Source organism: Parus major, chromosome 3 (assembly GCF_001522545.3).
Source record: "Parus major isolate Abel chromosome 3, Parus_major1.1, whole genome shotgun sequence".
In the NCBI taxonomy this organism is placed as follows: domain Eukaryota; kingdom Metazoa; phylum Chordata; class Aves; order Passeriformes; family Paridae; genus Parus; species Parus major.
The window spans coordinates 23657942-23677335 of NC_031770.1; the positions used below are offsets into that span (position 1 = coordinate 23657942).

The 19394-nt window shown below is 36.1% G+C and overlaps 1 protein-coding gene across 1 annotated transcript in view; it reads left to right on the forward strand.

Moving 5' to 3' along the window:
- Positions 1–850: 850 nt before the first annotated feature.
- MTA3 (metastasis associated 1 family member 3) overlaps positions 851–19394 on the forward strand; it is a 128480-nt gene continuing 109936 nt past the window's right edge. The window contains exons 1-2 of the mRNA XM_033513323.1: positions 851–918; positions 2719–2812. Of these exons, the coding sequence (XP_033369214.1) occupies positions 2791–2812 (22 nt within the window). The 5' untranslated portion in view covers positions 851–918; positions 2719–2790. The remainder of the gene's footprint in view (positions 919–2718; positions 2813–19394) is intronic.

The following is a 19394-nucleotide window of genomic DNA, read 5'->3' on the forward strand; positions in this document are numbered from 1 at the left end:
TCAAAGTGTTGCAGAAGACTTTTATATATGGTTATAGTTCCTCATCCAATTTTCAAAAATAAAGTTTGCAAGGTGCATGGTGCAGAAGTCCAATACCAAATTTAAAGTGTGGTTGACATTCTATGGGTACTTTTTCATTGGGCAAAAACAAGTTTGCGGAAATCTATGGAAGGAAATATGCTGCATGTCAGTTCTTTGTATGTTGCATGGGAGCAGCTTTCAGGGTAGGAGTGTTTACTCATACACTCTGTTTTCCATACACTCTATGAAAGTATTTTTATATTAATGATGCTGGAAGAGACTTTGTCCTGCAAGATCCTTGCTAATCTCATGACAATTCCTGCTTAATATGGTTTGCATCTTACTGGACAGAGATAACAACAAGAGCGAGTACCATAAAACATGCATTACTCATTGGAACAACCGTACTGCCACAGCACCTGATAATAAATATGAAGTGTCATCTCTTACAGAAACGTTAATCTCCATAATGTAGAAACTCACTAAAGTGCTCAGTTCTTAAACCTTCCCTAATCAATTGTGAGGAGTTGCTCTTCTCTATCAAGATTTATGAAGTGTGTGGATTACTGGATTACAGTGTAAGCTTCAACACAAAGCATTTTACTTTTTTTCCAGCATTGTTGTTAAAACAGGTGTAGTGCAGTTATAAGCAGAATTTAGGAACAAATTATATTAAATCTTAGCATAGAAATCCATCACTGTCCCAACATTTATGAAGAAATCTCAGCCCTTTGAAAACTTCAAGGTTTAGAAAAAATTTTTACACTAATAATGATATGTCTTTACATAATTTTTGGTATTTCAATGACTTTCCCCTTTTTCCTTGCAGATTATGTATATTTTGAAAATTCTTCCAGCAATCCATATCTCATTAGGAGAATTGAAGAACTTAACAAGGTACAAATATCTAAGATTCTTTCTTAACTTTTGGCAACAGCGTGCTTGTTAAAACCTGAGAATTATTTCCATCCCTTAAGATTTCTGCTGTGGTAGGGTTTTCTGGTTACTGAGGACTTGCTGTGTGATATCCTGTGATTCTGCCCTGTTACCTAAGCAAACACCCAGTTTTTCATTCCTAGTGAACAGGATTACTCTGCTGCAAAAAAATTTTCTAACGAATTCTATGAATTCTTGGAGAAATGAATGAATTTAATTCTTTGGCTGACGATGACACTGTGAATCCATCTGGAATGACAGCCATCATGTAATGTGTCTGCTTTTAGATAGATGTCTAAAGAGCTGGAAGGTACGAGTGAGACTTTGCAGTGATCAAATAACAGAATATGTGACTTCTGTGGCTGTTTATTGCTCTGCCTATTGACAGCTGTAAATGAAGAATGGGCTTTTGAATAAAGTACAGGCTGTGTTCTCTGTCTATCCAGAGTCTTTTCCTAAAAAATGGAGGCTCTATTGACTGTCATTTTGAGGAAAGCATGCTTATTTTTTTTCACTCTTGCCCTATTAAGAATAGTGTGGAGTTTCTATATGTATTATTTTTTTTTACTTTTCCCTCAAGCAGTGTTAAAGCTTACTGATGCGCTGCATCAAAAGTTAATTGTCAAAATGCCCATCATGATGTAAGTAATGAATAAGATATTTTTTTCCTGGTGGATAGAGAGTAAATTAAAAAATTAGAAACCTGCAAGTGGTTTTCTTCTTATTAATGAAACATAACACTATGTCATAGCAGACATCAACCACATTAACTGCTAGTGCTGTCCAACATAACATCTACTGAACTTGTGCATGACAAATAATTTTTCACTTTTATTGGAGAAGAAATTTTTTTTATTCGCAGTAATTCACATGATTCCAATTATATATTGAAGGTAATGCTTATTATATTTAAACTGCACTGCTATAATTTAATCTTGCTTGTGCAGGGTAAAAGCAAGTCATGTATGGATTTTTTTTTTTTTTCTTAAAGAGAGGTTGGAGGTTTTAGTCCAGACGTCTTAAATGTGAATGGTTTGCTTTCATGTTTTAAAAGTATTGAGAAAATATGGAGATGTTGTGTAAATATGTAATGAAATGCTTTGATTATTGTTCTACCAGGGACAATTTTTTTGTAAGAAACTTAATCAAAACATTGTACTTTTTAGTATTACATAAGTAACTCAAGGTAAAAAAGTACTTTTGTAGCCTTCGAGGAGGAGGATACAAATATTCTTCAAATATTAGTAAATTCTTTATTGAAGATCATGGTCCCCATAACGAGTCATGAAAACAACTAAATAGCTCTTTTATTTTAGGAGCTGTTGTGACTTTTTTGAATAAACCTTTCAAAAGACTTTCAAGAAGACTTTTTCAATAAGTGTTACATTAAATGAGATTCTGAAAAAATGCCACAATATACATTTCTGTCTAAAGCTGGATTGTAAAGAAACATTCACAAGATTCTAGCATTTCTGAAGGATTCTTCTGTTAGCATGGTACTGGCATTGCACCTCTGAACACCTGAATGCAATATAAATTCTGAGCACTCAATAATTGTAGTTAATCCTCTTGTCTGGTCTGAAATTGCTACTGGCCTCTCTCAAGAAGTTTCTATTTATTGGAGTAATTCTGTTGATTTCAGCTTGACTGATCATGTGAGAACTACTGATATGAGGGAACACTCCAAGCAGAGAGCGTTTAATTTGTATTACTCAGTTGAGGAAGGATACATTCTGACTTGATTTTCCCTTTCTTTTGTAGACTGCCAATGGGAACGTGGAAGCAAAAGTGGTTTGTTTTTACAGGCGAAGAGATATTTCTAACAGCCTTATAATGCTTGCAGATAAGCATGCTAGTAAGTAGATGGTATAGGGCATTTTTTCTTACTAACATAGCCTGCTCAATTTCTGCAACTGCTTAAAATTGTGGGGTTTTTGGCATGTGAAATATATATTTATGTGAGGCATTTATTAATATCCGGTTAGCTGCTCAGTATTATCTGATACTCTTCTGTTCTTATCAGTCGTTTCTGGGAATTAAGCTGTATCCAAGTGATTGAGACTGTTCATCTGGAAAAAAAAGAATGTATCTTTTCATCTGGAAGATATGGCTGCATTTCTTTTTTATTATGTCAAAAGTAATTCTTGGTTGTAAGTCAATTTAAGCTTAAGAGCACTTGTGATTATTTGATGTGACTTTTTTGAGTTAGATATAAACATGTATTGCTTAATGTAAAGAATGAAATGTATCATTGGGGACTGAAAATCGCTGGAGGTTGTAAAAGAGCTGTTATGTGCATTTATTCTAAATGTAGATATTAGTAAAAAAATAGGGGGGTTGGGTTTTATTCTTTCTTTTTATTCTTTTTTTTTTTTCCAGAAGAACAATAATTGGTAATAGGTGAAAAAAGCCCCATTTTTCAACATGAACCTAACTTTTTTTTGGTACCTCCCATTTGGTATACAAATGAAATGTCAGATTGTTCCATAACTTCTTGATGAAAAATATAATTTCAAAGAGAAAAAATACAATTCTGAAAATATAATTCAGAACCTAAAAAACGGAGATGAAAACAGTAATTTACAAAATACTCCAGTCATATTTGTAAATAACTGAAATGTGAAGTACATCAACATCCCATAAATTTCTTGCCATATGCTTTTAAATACTGTTTTGATTCTATATGATGCTTGAGTTTTCAACATTAATCTGTGGATAAGTTATGTAGGGATTATAAATTTCTAATTTATTGGGATGAACCTCTTGAAATAGAGATAATTTATGGCATTAGATAATGCCAACTTTTTTATGTAGATGTATGATGGTGTAATTAGGTGCTTTAAAAATATCCTGCCATTTATTTAATGTCCTGCTCTGGTAATTTTGCTCATCCAGGTATGTATGGTTAGTGAAGAGAAACAACTAAGCTTTGGTTTTTGTTTTATTCTTTTATTTGCCTTAGAGAAGTGGGGGTGATTTGAGTACATAGTATGAAGTACTAGCTTGGTTTTTATAGGAGGTCATTACATATTGCTTATGTACTAAGAAAATGATTTAATGTTTTTCTTATATAGTTGGGTACACTCTATAGTTATTTGTGACCTATTTATGATCATGAGCATCATCCCCACAATCATTAGTCTTTTGAGCTCTTCCAGCTGAAATGTACAGAAACATAGAACTTTAGGTGAGCTTCACTAAAGTTTCTAGCACTTTTTTTTGTTTGTTTTACTTTTCCAAGGGAGGGGGCAAGAAACTGTGAAAAGGATAACAACTTTATTGGAAATACATTTTTTTTTTAATTTTGTTTTTTAAAACATTGATCTTGTAAATTATTTTTTTTTAGTTGGCTTATTTTTTAGAAGAGGGTAGGTTTGTCCTGTTAGTATGTCAGTGGGTCTCATTCAATCTGGAAAAGTGAATAAGATTTTTTTATTTCCTTTGTGAGTTTTAGATTGCCATTTTGTCAGCACTTTGATAGAAAGGATTTGTTGATGGTCTGTTGCTCTTCTATGGCATACTAGGTGTTTGTTTATGTCACTTGGAGTGCCATGGAGTCTTCCATCGTGTTTTCTCTGTTGGGATTCTCCTGTGGTTTTGTAGTGAGAAAACAGAAATGTGATTTTCAGCTGGTTCAACAAGCATCTTTAGCATGCCTGTGTCTCACAGGTTATGAGCTTTCTAACCCAGTGCTCTTATGAATTACATTTCTCTCTGAACATTTTCTCTGGACACATTGTTTCTGTTCTGACCAATCTATGGAATCTGTAGTGCCAAGTTCTCTTAGGAGATGTTTCTTACAATTACAAGGGACAGCACATAGCGAAGGATTGCTCGCCTAGAGCTTCCTATAGCTTATAGAGCAGATGTAGTTAAATGTCAAATCAATTTAAAGGCTTTCATTCTGGAATAACACAGTGTTCTGTTTAAAAATACGGTGTGTGTAAACAAAATATTTGTATATTTATGAATTGAATGTTTTGGAAATGTTTTATATAGCTAAACATGTTGACACTTCAACACTTCTACCTGGTTTGGTATAAAATTAATGTTAAAAGATACAAGTTTCTTAAGGAATGGAAACTCTAGTTCAGCCATTCTCACTCATTTCTCCTGTGCGTCTGTTTGGAGAAGTTTTTTAAGTATAAGATCTGCTTAATCTTTCCTAATGATATTTTGTATTGCTAGCATTTTTTTATTTCTTTATGACTGAGAAAACTGGTCTGATTTATGCATTTCTCAAGATTTTGGCAGGTGGGGGTTGGGTTTTTTTGACTGACACGTCAATTACTGAAGGTTACATATTGAAATGTAGATATGGTCACATTTACTAAAAGAAGAAAACAGCTTTGTTAGAAAATACTTTGGAACTTTAAAAAGAAATTTTCAGTAACTTGAAAAAGTTACAGAATTATTCTAAAGAGCGTTTGGGAAACATGGAATAAAGTGGATCTGTGACTTTATCACTGGTAAGGAGTCAGTATATTGTTTTTCCTAGGGTGTTTTCCATTGTTGGGTTGGTTTTTTTTATGTTTGTTTTTGTTGTTTGGGGTTTTGTTTCTTTATTTTTCTTTGTTTTTAAAAATTGGTTAGGGATTTTTTTGTTTGTTTGCTTTTAAGTTGTCTTCCAAAATGTTTCAAGATATTGTAACAAATTGAGGGGGGGATATCAGATTTTCCTTAGGCCATTCTAAAATATTCAGGTACAGAGTAGTTCCCTTGTTTTCAAAGAATGTCACTAATCTGTGAGGAAATTGTATTGCCCTCTTTTTTTCCCTGGTGTTTCAGATGGAATTTCATTAAGGAAATTTTTATTTGTCAATCAGCATCATGTATGACATCAGTTTAGATCTGGAAATAATTCTAGAAGCTGACTGTAGCCACTTAAATCCGGGGATTTGGAATGTTTTATGGGCACTTGAGGACTTTGTTTTCTCACCTTTGATTTATGTTACTATAAAATAGAGTTTGTGGTGAGGTCAGCTTGGAATACAAACCAAAATACTGTTCAGGATCAGCTTCTTGATCCTGTGCAGCCTCCTGAGCTTAGAAAGAGAGTTCATTTGGGATGTTAACACTCACTAGGTTGTAGTCATCACTGCAGGGTCACTGTGAGGGGGCTGCTCCTTTCTTGGTATGAAAGAATTGACCAGCAGAGTAAGGCTTCCTGTGAAGGGAAAAGAAGGAAGAGAGAGGAATAGAGGACGGCAGGCAGTACAAGACAGATATTGCAACAGATACGTGAGTGCGTAAGTGAGTGAACTTGGAGACCTGGGACAGAAACACTCAGCTCATTAAAACGGGTGAAGCAAACATAAAGGGGTGGCATAGAGGTATTTCCTAACTAGATGGTATGATTGAGAAATTGCCAGCTGTAGCTGAATCTTTAAAATGTAGATGATTCTTCATTTTCATTTGAATTAATGTAAGTATTTTAGGGCAAGGTTTTAATAGTGTGGAGAGGAGACTGTATCAGCTTTGTACCAGCACTGGTTTTGGGTTACAGCAAGGGGCTCAAGTTCTGTGTTTCCTTCTTTTGCAGTAGATTTATCATAGAATCTTAGAATACCAAGGGATATGAGGATACAAGGGATACATGAGGATAACTGAGTCCAATTCCTGGCTCTGCAGGGACCATTCCAAGAGCCATACCATATTTTAGGTTTATTCACTACTGCTTCCTTGAAGCTGAGTGGGGTGACCTGAGTGCATGATGCCATTTTTTGCAGTTCTTTGCACTTTAAGTTCTTTATCTGATCATGTGTTATCATGTAATACTATGTCTGAAGTCATTCTCTTATTGCAACTCCTCTGCCAGCTTTTGCCTAGTCAACCATCTGGTGAGGATATAAAAAAAAAATTACTGTTGTTGGAGTCCTTCATCTTCTGATTTATTAAGAAGCTTTGTTTCATTTAGGTGTGCTGAGATGCTGACTAAATGCCAAGAATATTTCTGGGCCTGTGATAAAGCCCAAGCAGAATGTATTTTTTCTCATTAACACAATTGATATTCTTTCTGAATGAGACTGTAGTCAATTAAAAAAACTCTGAGATATTTGTTTCATTGACTGAGATGAAAGGTAAAATGAAATTCTTCTAGATAACAGAAACTGACAAAAAAGTCATGTTCAATCTCAGTTGTTCTTTTAAGAGATCACTTACTGGCTTTACTTCTTGTTGCACATTTTAAAAACCTTTATTCTTTTGCTTTTGATCAGCCATGTGTCATGTCACATTGCTTTGTAAAATGGTGTTTCTGCTCCAAAATTTTTGTACGTGGTAGATATCTAGGAGGATAAAAGAGTCCTACTAGTGATTCCTGGTTAGACAATCATTAGGGTTGGAAAAAACTTCCAATATCCAGCCTTTGACTGAACACTGCCCTGCCCAGTAAACTTTATCGTCAAATGTTGGAGTCTTTACTCATTTCTGACCTTCGTATGACATTGATGTGTTGTAATCAGAAACAAATCCAGTATTCTCTCTGTACTTCAGGTTTTTTTGCCTGTAAACCAAGGCTTCTTTTAAAAGTTCATGTTAAAGTTGGTGAAAAATATTTAATATGCCAGTATTAAAGTTTTTATAGTTGCCGTTAAAAGATCTCAAAGCATCTTACAAACACTCATAGTTTATTTTCTATATAATATCAAGAATGTTCCAGTATTCCTGGAAATGGCTTGATCTTGCAGAGCAGTTTAGCAGCTGCTGAGCCTACTTACCTTCACTGAAAGGTGCTTGTGTTTGAAGGGAAGAGTGTTTTGCATACTGTCTATATTAACTGCCAACACTCCAGATGCATCCGAGAGAATGAAGCTGTTAACATTCCATCTGATTTTTGAGAAGCATTTCATTTCAGTAGAGCATCATGCTAGCAGGTATCATTGAAAATGTTAAGAAAATGAGCTTAACTTGAGCAGTAGTGTTTAGCAGTTTACTCACTGATGTTCCAAAAAGATACACAAAACTGAAATGTGAATTCCTTTTGCTTGCCATCAGGTTTTTCAACATATGGTTGGTGTTGCTTAGTGGTATTCTTAACTCCAGGAAAAACACAGGGATTTTTCCTGCCCTCTTCAGGAATCTAAAAAGTACAATTTAGAAAGCTGTATGAAAAAAGTTGGTGTAGAAACCCTTGGGGTTCAGGAAAGGGCTCCAGAGCAAAATGTCTAAAACACATTGTGTTCTTCAGTGTTCTGTTATCTTAGTTACATATTTTACTCACTATAATTCAATACATTTATAAAATATTGTAGCTGGACTATTTTTGTCCAATCAGATTGTAACACAACCAGAAACTTGGTGGGTTTTTTTTCGGTTGTGGTTCTTTTTCATCATAGTAGTTCTTGTACATCAAACTGAACATTTATTCACATAGAGGATACAATGTTTCTTTAACCACAATCTCTTTTCTGAAAAATCACTTTAAGGTGACTTTTCCTGTTACCTAATTCAAGTCACATAATGTCTTAGCATAAAAAGTATGTTTTGACTGGAGATTTTATTTGAAATCTTAAATTGTCTTTTTGTTTCTTTTTTAGTTTTTTTTTGTTTTTTTTTTTTTCACTTCTTCCCTTAATGCCTGTTGTCTTTTCAGCCTATGTTCAGTTAGAAGCACCTTTGGTGAAATGAACCCAAAGACAGATATTAACTCTTCTACTGCATACAGCATCCATTTTCTCTATCTTGATAATTTTAAATGTTGAAATGATTCAGAGTTTCTTTAAAAAAAGCGTTCTAAACAACAAAAATCAACCCCATGGTGAATAGTTTTTTGGTCTTGGTTATGGTCACGTTGGTGAAAAAAAAACCAACCAAAACAAAAGAAGTCTTTAGAGCTGAAGAGCTGAATTGATTTGTGTCTTTTACAGTAGTGTAAGGAACACTTCCGTGGAATTTTGTGGCTTTTGGAAATTTCTCTGTTAGGTTACAATTCATTTTTTTTCAATTTCACTTAGTGAAAAGGCCTCTCTTGCTTGCTGTTAAAAGAGATCTGTTGATGTCACCCTATGATGAAAGATCCCATTTTTCTGGTTGGATAGGAGAAAAAGGAGCTAAGGCCTGGAAAGACAGAGCTGGGAATGAAAGGTAGGAGAGTCTCTTGAATTGTGCATAGGGAAGAAGGCTTGGCTGCTGTATATTCCTGAGGAGTGGGTGAGCAGACTCGTGTAACTGGTTCCGTGAGATATTGCCTTGTTCATCTCAAGGCTTCTGTAAGTATAAACTACTGTTTTGTTTGCAGCTCAGTGTTCCTGGCTCTGTCATCTCTGTCCACACACACACACACCCACCCCCACACACCAAGAATTAGGAGAAAATTAGTTTTGATCTCACTTAGCTGCCCTCTTCTCTTTGAGGACAAGACAGGTTTTTCAGAAGGCCCTGTCTGCAAGCAACTCATCAGAAGGCTCTTGGGTTTGTTTTCAAGATGGGGTGGTGAACAGAGACAAAACCAAATATAGCAAGCCAGGAAATTCAGGTGTATGGGTTCCAGTGTTGCTTTTGTTGGAATTTTGCATGCTAATACTTATTTACAGTGATCTGATAGAGACATGTAAACTAAGCAGTAGCAAATTCAGGTATGTTGTGTTGCTTCTGGGAATCCTGAAATCTGTGATGTGGGAGAGACACACCCTAGGAGGACTGTTTAAGGATGATAACAAATTCTTTAATCAGTGGCAGAGTAGCTTTTATGCTAAAGCACTCACATTAGTCTAACTATCACTTTCACTGAAAATCAGCTTGAAGTTTTTTGTGAGAAAGACATGATCTCTTTAATCTCCTGAGACAGGGGAACATCAAGTTTTCCTTCATTTACCCAAGAGAATACATCAGTTGTAATTTATTTGAAGAGTGGGGAGAAAATTCAGAACTTGCTGAAATACAGCAAGCCTTGTTGAAAAGTACTTCCTTGTCACCAAGGAAAAACTTGTCTCAAGGCTCCCAATTATTCTTTTCAAGGGTGCTTTGGGTAGTGTCATAAATTATGTGTTTTCGTCATTTGATTTTTGTTCAAGAACCTGTGAATGTTTTCTCTCTTCAGCAGTGAAAGCAATAAAGAAGCAGTAATGAGGAACATTTTGCTTCTGACAATATCTGAGTGTTCTTTTTGTGACTGACGTTTCAAATTAGTAGTTATATTGTCTCATTAACAAGTTTACTGTCAGCCCCAAGTATCTTGTAGAATTATTAACTTCTGTGTCCGTTCAGGTTCCTGCTTTGGTGCAGAATGGCTTTTTAGATTGTGAATGTTAATGATCTTCTCTTAAAGGATGAATGGCTTTACAACTAAATTCATAATTTTAGGAGTTCTAAAACGTGTATGTGTGCACCTGTGTATGTGTGATGTGCATTTGGATCATACATGGCTTCTTCACATATAAAAAATTGTCCACTCTATACAATTTGTATAATTACATCTGAATTTTTTGCATGGACTGTCTAGCTAGTAACTGCTGGCTTCATCTTTATACCTACAAAATAGAAACTTATAATTTTGGGCAAGTGTGTGTAGGTTAATTTTCTTTCAAATTAAACAATCTTGTTTTCTGAACACAGAATTTAAGAGGCTTGAATACATTGCTTCCAATTGCTCTAAATGTATAAACAGACTAAACCTAAAATTTGGATTAATTCTGTGAATTTCCTGTGAAGAGTGGAAAGCTGTAAAATACTGGTTCATGTTTATGCTTAAAACTGTTTAATAGATGTATGAAGCTCAGTTTTTATTTTTATTACTTAAATACCACAAGTACTTATTTAGTAAGTTTCCTTGGTAAGGAACTCAGTAGAGTACAAAAGGTGCCACTTTTTTGAGCTCTACCCTCAAAATAAAATTTTCACATTTCAGTCTTTGGAAAGAGAGAATATTCACAGAAAATTGCCAAAGCATTGTGCATTCCCCTATTTCACTGTGTTCTTTAGGATCCATTTCCTCATGGTCAAGTTTAAGTACACATCCCATTATTACTGTACTTGTTCAGGGTTTCTTTTGATTTGTGGAAGACATACAACTGTTTTCTCTCTGCTGCTTTCCTGCCTCTTGTTTCTTAATTGTGCGTGCAAGTGATCCTACACTGTTTTCTTGGTACCCTTAAAATACTTGTAGTATTTAAATTGATATTATTAATCATAACTTTTTGTCTCATGAAGATAAATAAATTTCCATAATCTCAAATGGTTCTACTTTTTTCTTTTTTCCCTTGGCTTCTAATTTTACATGACTTTTCCCACTTTCTTCCCAGTGCACCCACACTGTACCAAAGCACCTGAGGCATAAATTTTAGACTACAAAAACATTGCTAGGTTATCTCTATCTGTAAGGTTCCAATTAGAGATGCATTTCACATCTTCAAAGAGTTCTCTGATAGTCTAATTGAATCAGTAGTTTATATAATTTATAAATCTGAATGATGTGAACTCACTATTAATATAGAAAGACTTTCCCATCATGCAGAGGCAGTTAAATGTATGATTCGGGAATCAGGTCTGATGATTTAAAGGCTTACCAGCAGTAATTCTTGAATGTCTGTATTTTGAAGTGGAATGAAGCATACAATAGTTGCCCTTGGTAATACTATGCATGCCTGTAACTGCACACATGCTGGTAGAGGTGGAGCTTTTCAGCTTGGGCAAGGCTGTGTGTGAGAATGAGTGTGGTACTTCCTACCCAGGCTGATTCATGCAGTGCTCTGTGTGTGTATATATATATGGTGTGAGGTATTATGTGCTAGGTAGAAGTAGCAGATAAGATGTGTAAAGTTAAACTCTCTTTCTGTTAATGGTAGTGTGCACAAGTAACAGGACTCAAAGTTAGCAAATATGTTGAGTTTGTGGTGCCCCAACCCACATGGAATAGGTGGCCATTCCCACATGGAATGGCTGTGCTATTTCTATGCACTGTGGTTTGTCTGTTTGATCAATACTTTGGTTTTTACCTCAGCTACTGTTTGTAACTCTCTCTGATCAAGTGAAGATTTGTAGTGAGAACTTGCTTTGCTTCTGGTTTTGATGTGCAGCAAATGATTCTGTGATCCTTGCGGAGAGATTGTTTTGTACTGATGTAGAACACATCACTCCCATGAGCAAAAAAAAGTTTGAGTGGTAAAAAGGGCAATTTTTTTCAGTAAAAGCCTGTTCTACATTATCAAATTCCTAAAAGACTTCAAGGAGCTAGGTAGTTCATTTTGACTGTCACCTACTGCCTGAATCCAAAACCTGTTTGAGGATTTATCCTAGTGCATAGGATGTCTTCTCTGTGCAGGTTGCAGAGTTGCTGGGCTGTGCATAGAGCACTATATATGCATATATCCAGGGGTTATGTGAGTGCATGTGCCTTTTCTGCTTGTACAACAGGTTAAACATCTATCCAAAACCAGCACAACTAAATTAACTTTCTTCCCATTTTTGATATGCTGAATGATAGAATTTATTTTTGTCTGTTCTTGTTTTTGTGAAGGATTTGTGACAGTGATATGCCATGCTGAAGGGAGTCATGTTTCAGTTTCCTGTATGAAAAGTGCAGCCTTGTTTTGGCTTAAACCAGAGTAGAAATAGTGTTGGCAGAGTCAGTGACCTGTAACCTAGACCCTGCAGGGTACTGTGTGGCAGTTCCTTTAGGCAGATCTTTTGACTGATGCTGCTGTCAGGAGTGAAATCCTGATGTAGTTATTCTCAGTAGACCCTAAAGAGGCCAAGGACTCAGTTGCCAAGTGTAATACAAGAAAAAAGGTTTTGGTATATAGACAGCTTGTATATTTGCCTTCAAATGGGGGTTTGCTTCATCTACCTTCATAATGCTCTTCCCTTTCTTTTAGTTTTTAATTTTTGTTTTTAAAAAGAGGAAAGAAAGCCAGAATCAGAATACTGAAGATTTACCATGTACGAGATGAATAAGTGAAGATTTTTGATATTTTATATCCTATTTTACTTGCTTCAACAAAACTGGTATTTGAACATGTTGTCTACAAAGCAAAGTACTGAGAGTAGAAGAAAGAAGAAAAACATTCATTGGTTTACTTGGGAATGGCATATGTGTTAGAATTTGAATAGTTAATAGAAGGTGATGTTTATTCCTATGCTGTTTTGTTTTTATTTTTCCTCCTGGCTTCAGAATTAATGTATTAAAAGGCTTTAATTTAAAATAATACATGTATTTATATAGTTTTACATTTTTCTCAGTTCATATGTACAGTTGCTGTAAATTATGAACTCATTATCTCTACAAGCATTAAGGAAATACTATATCCTGGAAGGTAAATCTCTAACATTGTTGTTGGAAAAAAGATGGAAAAAATGATCCTTTAAGGATCATTTTCCACAGACCATCAGAGTGAATGAACTCCTCTTTCTGGTTGTCTTGTCAGGTCTATAGACAGAAAAGCCTTCTAACCATGTTGGCATTGAGCAGGCATTCTCTTGGATAATATTCTTCTCATTTCCTATTCCCACACATAGAGCCTTAATGTGTCTTGATTAAGTTTACCCAATAACGGGATATACAAATCCTTCTATTTGGTTTCTCTTTTTTCCCTTTTATTTCTTTTTATTTTCTCCCTACTTCTTTCCTTCCTGCAAAAAATCCAACAAAATTCAGCCCTTCTGTAAGGAGATGCTGTAGAAGATAAATAATTTGTGTTTTATAAGCAGAATCATATGCCGTTCTGAGTAGGGGTAGGAGAGTGCTTGTACAATCTGTGCCTTTTCATCTCTGCCAACAAATTTTGAAAAGTTGTTTATCAGCTTTTGAGGATGTGAACTGAATGTTAGAAAAGCAGTTTAGATCTCTGAAACTCTGTAGTTATTGTCACACAGTGCAAGAAAACACCAGTGTAAATCTTAAACATGGATTTTGGATTCTTACAGAAAAGATAAGGGCGCACTTTTTGTGTGCTTAGTTCTTATGCTGCATTTATTATTTCTTATATATTTTACACTGCATTTTCTTAAGGAGAGACAACCAGGCAGCTTGTTAACCAACTAGATCAAACAGACCTGTTGTCTATGCTAAAGGAAAGATAATCTTGTTTTAACAAGATATAAGCAGAAGTTTCACAGAAAAATGGTGAAAATCTAAGTGCTGGGGAAAATTAACAGCAGTTGTCTCAGGAAAATGGAAGATACTGATCTCCCTTTTCTTAAAATCAGGTGTAATAATTATTCATGAAGGTTACAGTGTTGCAGGTAGCCTTTGTATTTCTTGAGCCAGATGATGGATTTAAAAATTACTTCTTGGGCACTGTCAGATTAACCATGTACACTTTTGCTCGTGGTGGTCTGCCAGCCTGGATTTCAGGGTAGAACTAAAATTTCCTTTCCCACACAACTCTAAACATATGTACATTTTGGAAAAGCTACTAATTGACTTCTGATTCAGCTGATGAGCTGGATGTTACCAGTAATTGGATGTTCCTCATGTTGCAAATAGCAGTGTCCATGGCACAGTTTTGGGTGCTGCTTGCTGTTACTAATGAGCTGCTTAAAGAAACACCACCCAGGACTGTTGCTTCTCACATCCTGCAGCAGCTTGCTGCAGTTCATACAGGTGTGTACACATGTACACAACCTGAGCCCTGTAAAAGGATATTTTTCTCATTTGGAAGAATTTGCATTTGAATAGGTGATACAGAAATCAGGTAAAAGGGGAAATCTAGTTTATGATACATAAACCAGCTTTTTCACCACTGCCTGCATGTTATTGTTCTTATGTTTCTGTGGGACTCTTCTGTAGTGTTCTTACAAACCAGCTTGCAGTGCTGAAAAATGGTTAAAGAACTATTGTGCTTGCTCTTGCATTTATTCATGTTATATTTAATTTATTAGGATCTATTTATTAATGTAGCACATCATGATTCATAGTACTTATGGAGGTAATCCTTCCTTGCTTTCCACCCACAAGCTCCGAGCTCTCAAAAATCTCCATAATCAGCTATCAAATAACCCCCAAATCAAGTTTGGGAAGGTGAACTTTACTGCTAATGGAAGGTGTGATGGTTTCCATAAAATATTTTTGCTACAGGCCTGTGATAAATGTGATATGGTTGCCTAATTGCTTATGACTGACTGTTGTCCTGGAAATTGTTATTATCATAACATGCTGCTTGGAAGTACCCAAAAAACCATTTTGCATTATTTTGGAAATAATTTTTATTATTGGCCAGTAGGTGTGGCATATTAGTTCTTAATGGCTACACAGTAGTTATTTCTTTGTTTTGTGACCTCCTTTAGATAAATAGTGATGAGGCAGTGTGGGAGGATCACCTGGATAATTGTGTAGGAAAACTGGATAATCCCTTAGAGGCCACATGTATATCCATACTATCCAGCAGGAATTAAAAGTAGACCTGTTCCCTGTAAACACAAGTGATCACTTGTTTTTTTCCTACCTGCACAATTGCTCAGATTCATGCTTTAGATAGCATGAATGTAAACAATGTAATATGCTATTTACTTGTAATATGCTATTGACTTGTAATACGTACAAACTGTTCTTTGGATTTCTTATCCTATCTGAAAATAACAGCAAATATCAAATTGATGTTAGATATTGTAAGTCATCTGAACATTGCAACAGACGTGGTATAAGTAAGGCTAATTAATTCAGCTTTGGGAAACTCTTCCTCACTCAAATTGAAAGTGTAACCATGCATAGTCTAGCTTGCAAAGTTGATTAAACAGCCCTGCTACAGCTTTAGGAGGTTAAATATCACAGCTAAGTTAGAAAAATGAAATGTGGCAAGAAGCCTCATGCAGATGAGCAAATTGGCCAATTGCTACCCTAAGACAGCTTTTCATTCACAGTCTGAATAAAGCTGTTCAGATTGTTGGACTTACTGTTTTTCTTTTGTATGAAATTTGGCAGTAATTAGATTTACTCTCTCTCCCCCAAAATCTCTATTTATAATTGCTACTGCTGTAGCATCTAACTGCCAAATGTGCATTTGAAGTTTTTGCCACAACCATCTAAGTTTAAAGAGACTTATGCACAGCCACCTTTCCTTGGATGTGTGTGGTAAGCTTGCTCAGCTTTTTATCTGTAGGTTTGAAAATACATTGTTGATGCCTGGAATGTGCATATTTTTTAGGCTGAGTGTTGAAGAAAAACGTATACAGGAAAGGAAGAAAGTTTGGAAAGTTTTCTGAAAGTGAGGCTTTCTTTGAACTTGAAATTCTGATCTCATACTGATCTAATACAATTTTAAAAGTATTTTAACAAACAGTGAAATTGGCTGTAACTCCACATATGGTGGTGGTGATTTGAATCTCTCCATCTAAGCTTGCTTAAGGCAGATGCAGCTAAGCTGAGGTGTGGTTCCAACAGTAGAAGCAATTAAGGTAGGAAGTTTAGGTTCTTCCTAACCTTCCTAACCAAACCTTCGCTGTAGGTTTGGGTACTCTGCTGTTTTTATCCAGTGTTGGTCTGTGCTGCTGTTGAAAGGAGTCTTGCTTTTTCCCATTTTGTCTTCCCAGTCTCCTCCTTTTTTCTCTTTCTCTTTTTCTTTACTTTTTTTTCTTTGCAGGCCCAGCAGTCCAAGCAATTGCAATTGGCCTGGATTAAGGGATAGCTAGGTGAATAAAAAGCTAATTGCATGGTCTTAATCAGAGGGTGGTGGTTAAGCATCCAGACAGTGTGTGGAGCCTTGTGGGACTCTCCGTGGGGAGCTGTCTTTAGCAGTGACTGGAGCAGGCAATGTGGTGCACTCTTACCGTGTTTGCAGGTGACACGAGAATGGGGGGCTGACCAGGCCATGGCTTGGGGGAAGGGCTGGTATGCAGGCATTCCTAGAAAGCAGGAGGAGTGCTGTGTCAAGAAGATGAAGATGTTCAGCAGGGACAAATGCCAAGTCTTGCACCTGGGAAGGAACTGCTCCTGGCAGGAGCATAAGCTGAGAACAGAGGGGCTTGGGGGAGCAGCTCTGCAGGAAAGACCCTGAGGCTGCCGGGAGACAACAGCTCCCTGACACGGAACAGAGTTGGTCAAGAGCATCCTGGGCTGTATCACCAGGCACAAAGCCAGTAGATGAAGGCAAGAAATTATCCTCCCTGATTATTTAGCACCCATTGCATTACATCAAATTACATTGCATCCAGTTTTAGGTTCCTGATAAAGGAATGTTGCTGATAAATTGGAACGAATTCAGCAAAAACCATCATGATGGCCACTTGCCCTTCTAGGAGAGGCAGCTGGAATTGACCTTTCTTAGTTTTGAGAAGGGGTGGACTCCCAGTGCCTGTGGGGGTTATAGAGCAGAAGGTGGAGTTGGACTCTCAACAGTAACTAAATTTGAAATGGGAGTGATTCAGATTAGATACATGTAGAAGCTTTTCTCCATTACTGGGTGATGGAGAGGTTATGTGGTCTTTTGTCCTCAGAGATTTTCAGTTACTGAGTACCGGGGACTGACCTCACAGCTGAGCCCATTTGGAAGTATAGTTTCTTCGGGGGACCTCCTGAGGCCCCTTACAGCCTGAATTACTCTCTTGCCATGATTTTTTGGTTGAATTTCCAGATTCCAACTCTAGCTGGAAAGAATGCTGTCAGCATTTTGGTGGCAATAGAGGGAGAACTTTCTCCTTTCTATTTACTGCTCCTCCCTGAAGATAGTCTTCAATGTTTAAACTAATCTCTCTAACTCTGTTGCAGTACAGAAGGGGAGCGCATGGGAGGTTGTTTTGATTTAGTTGAGGAAGAGTAGAGTATGTGAGGAATTGACCTTGTTTTGCTAGCTGATGATTAACAGTACAGTTGTTGGAGCTGCATTTAAACCTTTAAATGTCTTTCAGGACTTTTAAAAAGTTATTTTAAAATAATTTTTTATTAAATAGGAGTATTGCATTTCTAGGGACTTGCCCTCAGTTTATTTTCATTTTATTTGCAGAAACAAGCGATTCTTCCTCATAGCAAGCTTGACTCATCACACAACTATAAACAAAGATACTGTACACAAAGTTTAGGCGGCATGGACAGTTTTCTCTTCTTCTCAGGCTCACTAACACCATCATTTTCTAACAGCAAATCCCACAAATTAAATGGAAGAGGAAAAAAAGATTTATTTATTATTTTTAAAACATGTTCATCATGTTTAAAAGTGGTAGTGCATATGTAAAATGGGTGAGGGTTACAGTTTCCTTCCAGTATCCATTGCTTAACTGAGTCGCAGTTAAGTCTCATTTACATCAGATGGTAAAGGGAAAGTTGCAGCTCTCTCCCTGAAAGAATCACCAGATCACTCTAGTTTTCAGGATCACGATGATTATTTACCACTGGTGATTAGAAAACCCACATATAATAAATAGACCACAAGTTTTAGAAGCTCACAGGAGATGCCTGCTTTTGCTCACCAGGATTTTTCTTTTAAATAAGGAAATATTTTTTGTAAACCAGGAAAGGTACTACAAAACAGCATTGCCTTACATTTTGCCCAAGGCCTAAGGGGGAGTGTGTAATTTCAACCCATGATTGTATGTATGAAGTATTCATTTTTTGGAGTCATACCTAAAAGTTTCAAAATTATATTTAGCTGAGCAGTTTTAAATAGATTTTTTTTTTGGTCTCTCTAATCATGGAACAATGAGGTCTGTGTATATCATCACCATAATCCCGCATAAAAGTATTTGCTCACTCTGAGTTATTGCTTTTCTTCTTTTCCTGAGTGCTTAGCTTGGTGCTACTTGATGATTTCCTGTAGGTACCTTCTATTTCACTCCTTTTCATAGAAATAATATCTCCTTGTGTGGCAAATGAAATTCACATGTGAAATTCAATCAAGTCAAGACATGAAGATATCTCTTAAAGTTCTGCAAGGTTGTTACCACTTTCCTTCTAATGGGTATTAAGGCCTGATCATTGCAAAAACCTGCTTCAGAAGCAGCTCTCTGGAGGTTTCTTCAGATACAGAATTCTTTGTGTTGCCATCAAGCAAATTTAGCTTCCTCCCTTCTTTATGCTGTCCACTTTCCTTTCCTGGTACAGGTTTGTGTGATTGCTGGGACAAGCTATCACTTGTTTTACTAAATTCTGTGGTTAACATTGGTTTTATATTTTAATGCTGAAGCAGAAAATTAAAATTTTCCTGATGGTAAATTGTGTTGAGTGGATGGAACTGTTCTGTGTCTGGCCATGGTTTGTTCTACTTCTTACTGAGCTTGTCAGATTATGCTGTGTAAAACATCTGTTTTAATTCTAAAAATACAACAGAAAAAATTACATTTTTTCATGTTTAGGTTCAGAGTGTTTTAAGAGATGGATCTAAGAGACATTTGGTTTCAGCTTCAGGCTCTTGGATCAACAATTTCATGTCTTATCTAAGATTAGTGAAATAAGTTTGCTTAAAGGTGGTGGGTTTTCTTCTTAATTTTTAAATTTAAATTCTTACTTGAGGAAGATAATGAGATGAGCATAGGTGTCTACAGCCATTTTCAACTAATATAATCTCTGGCTT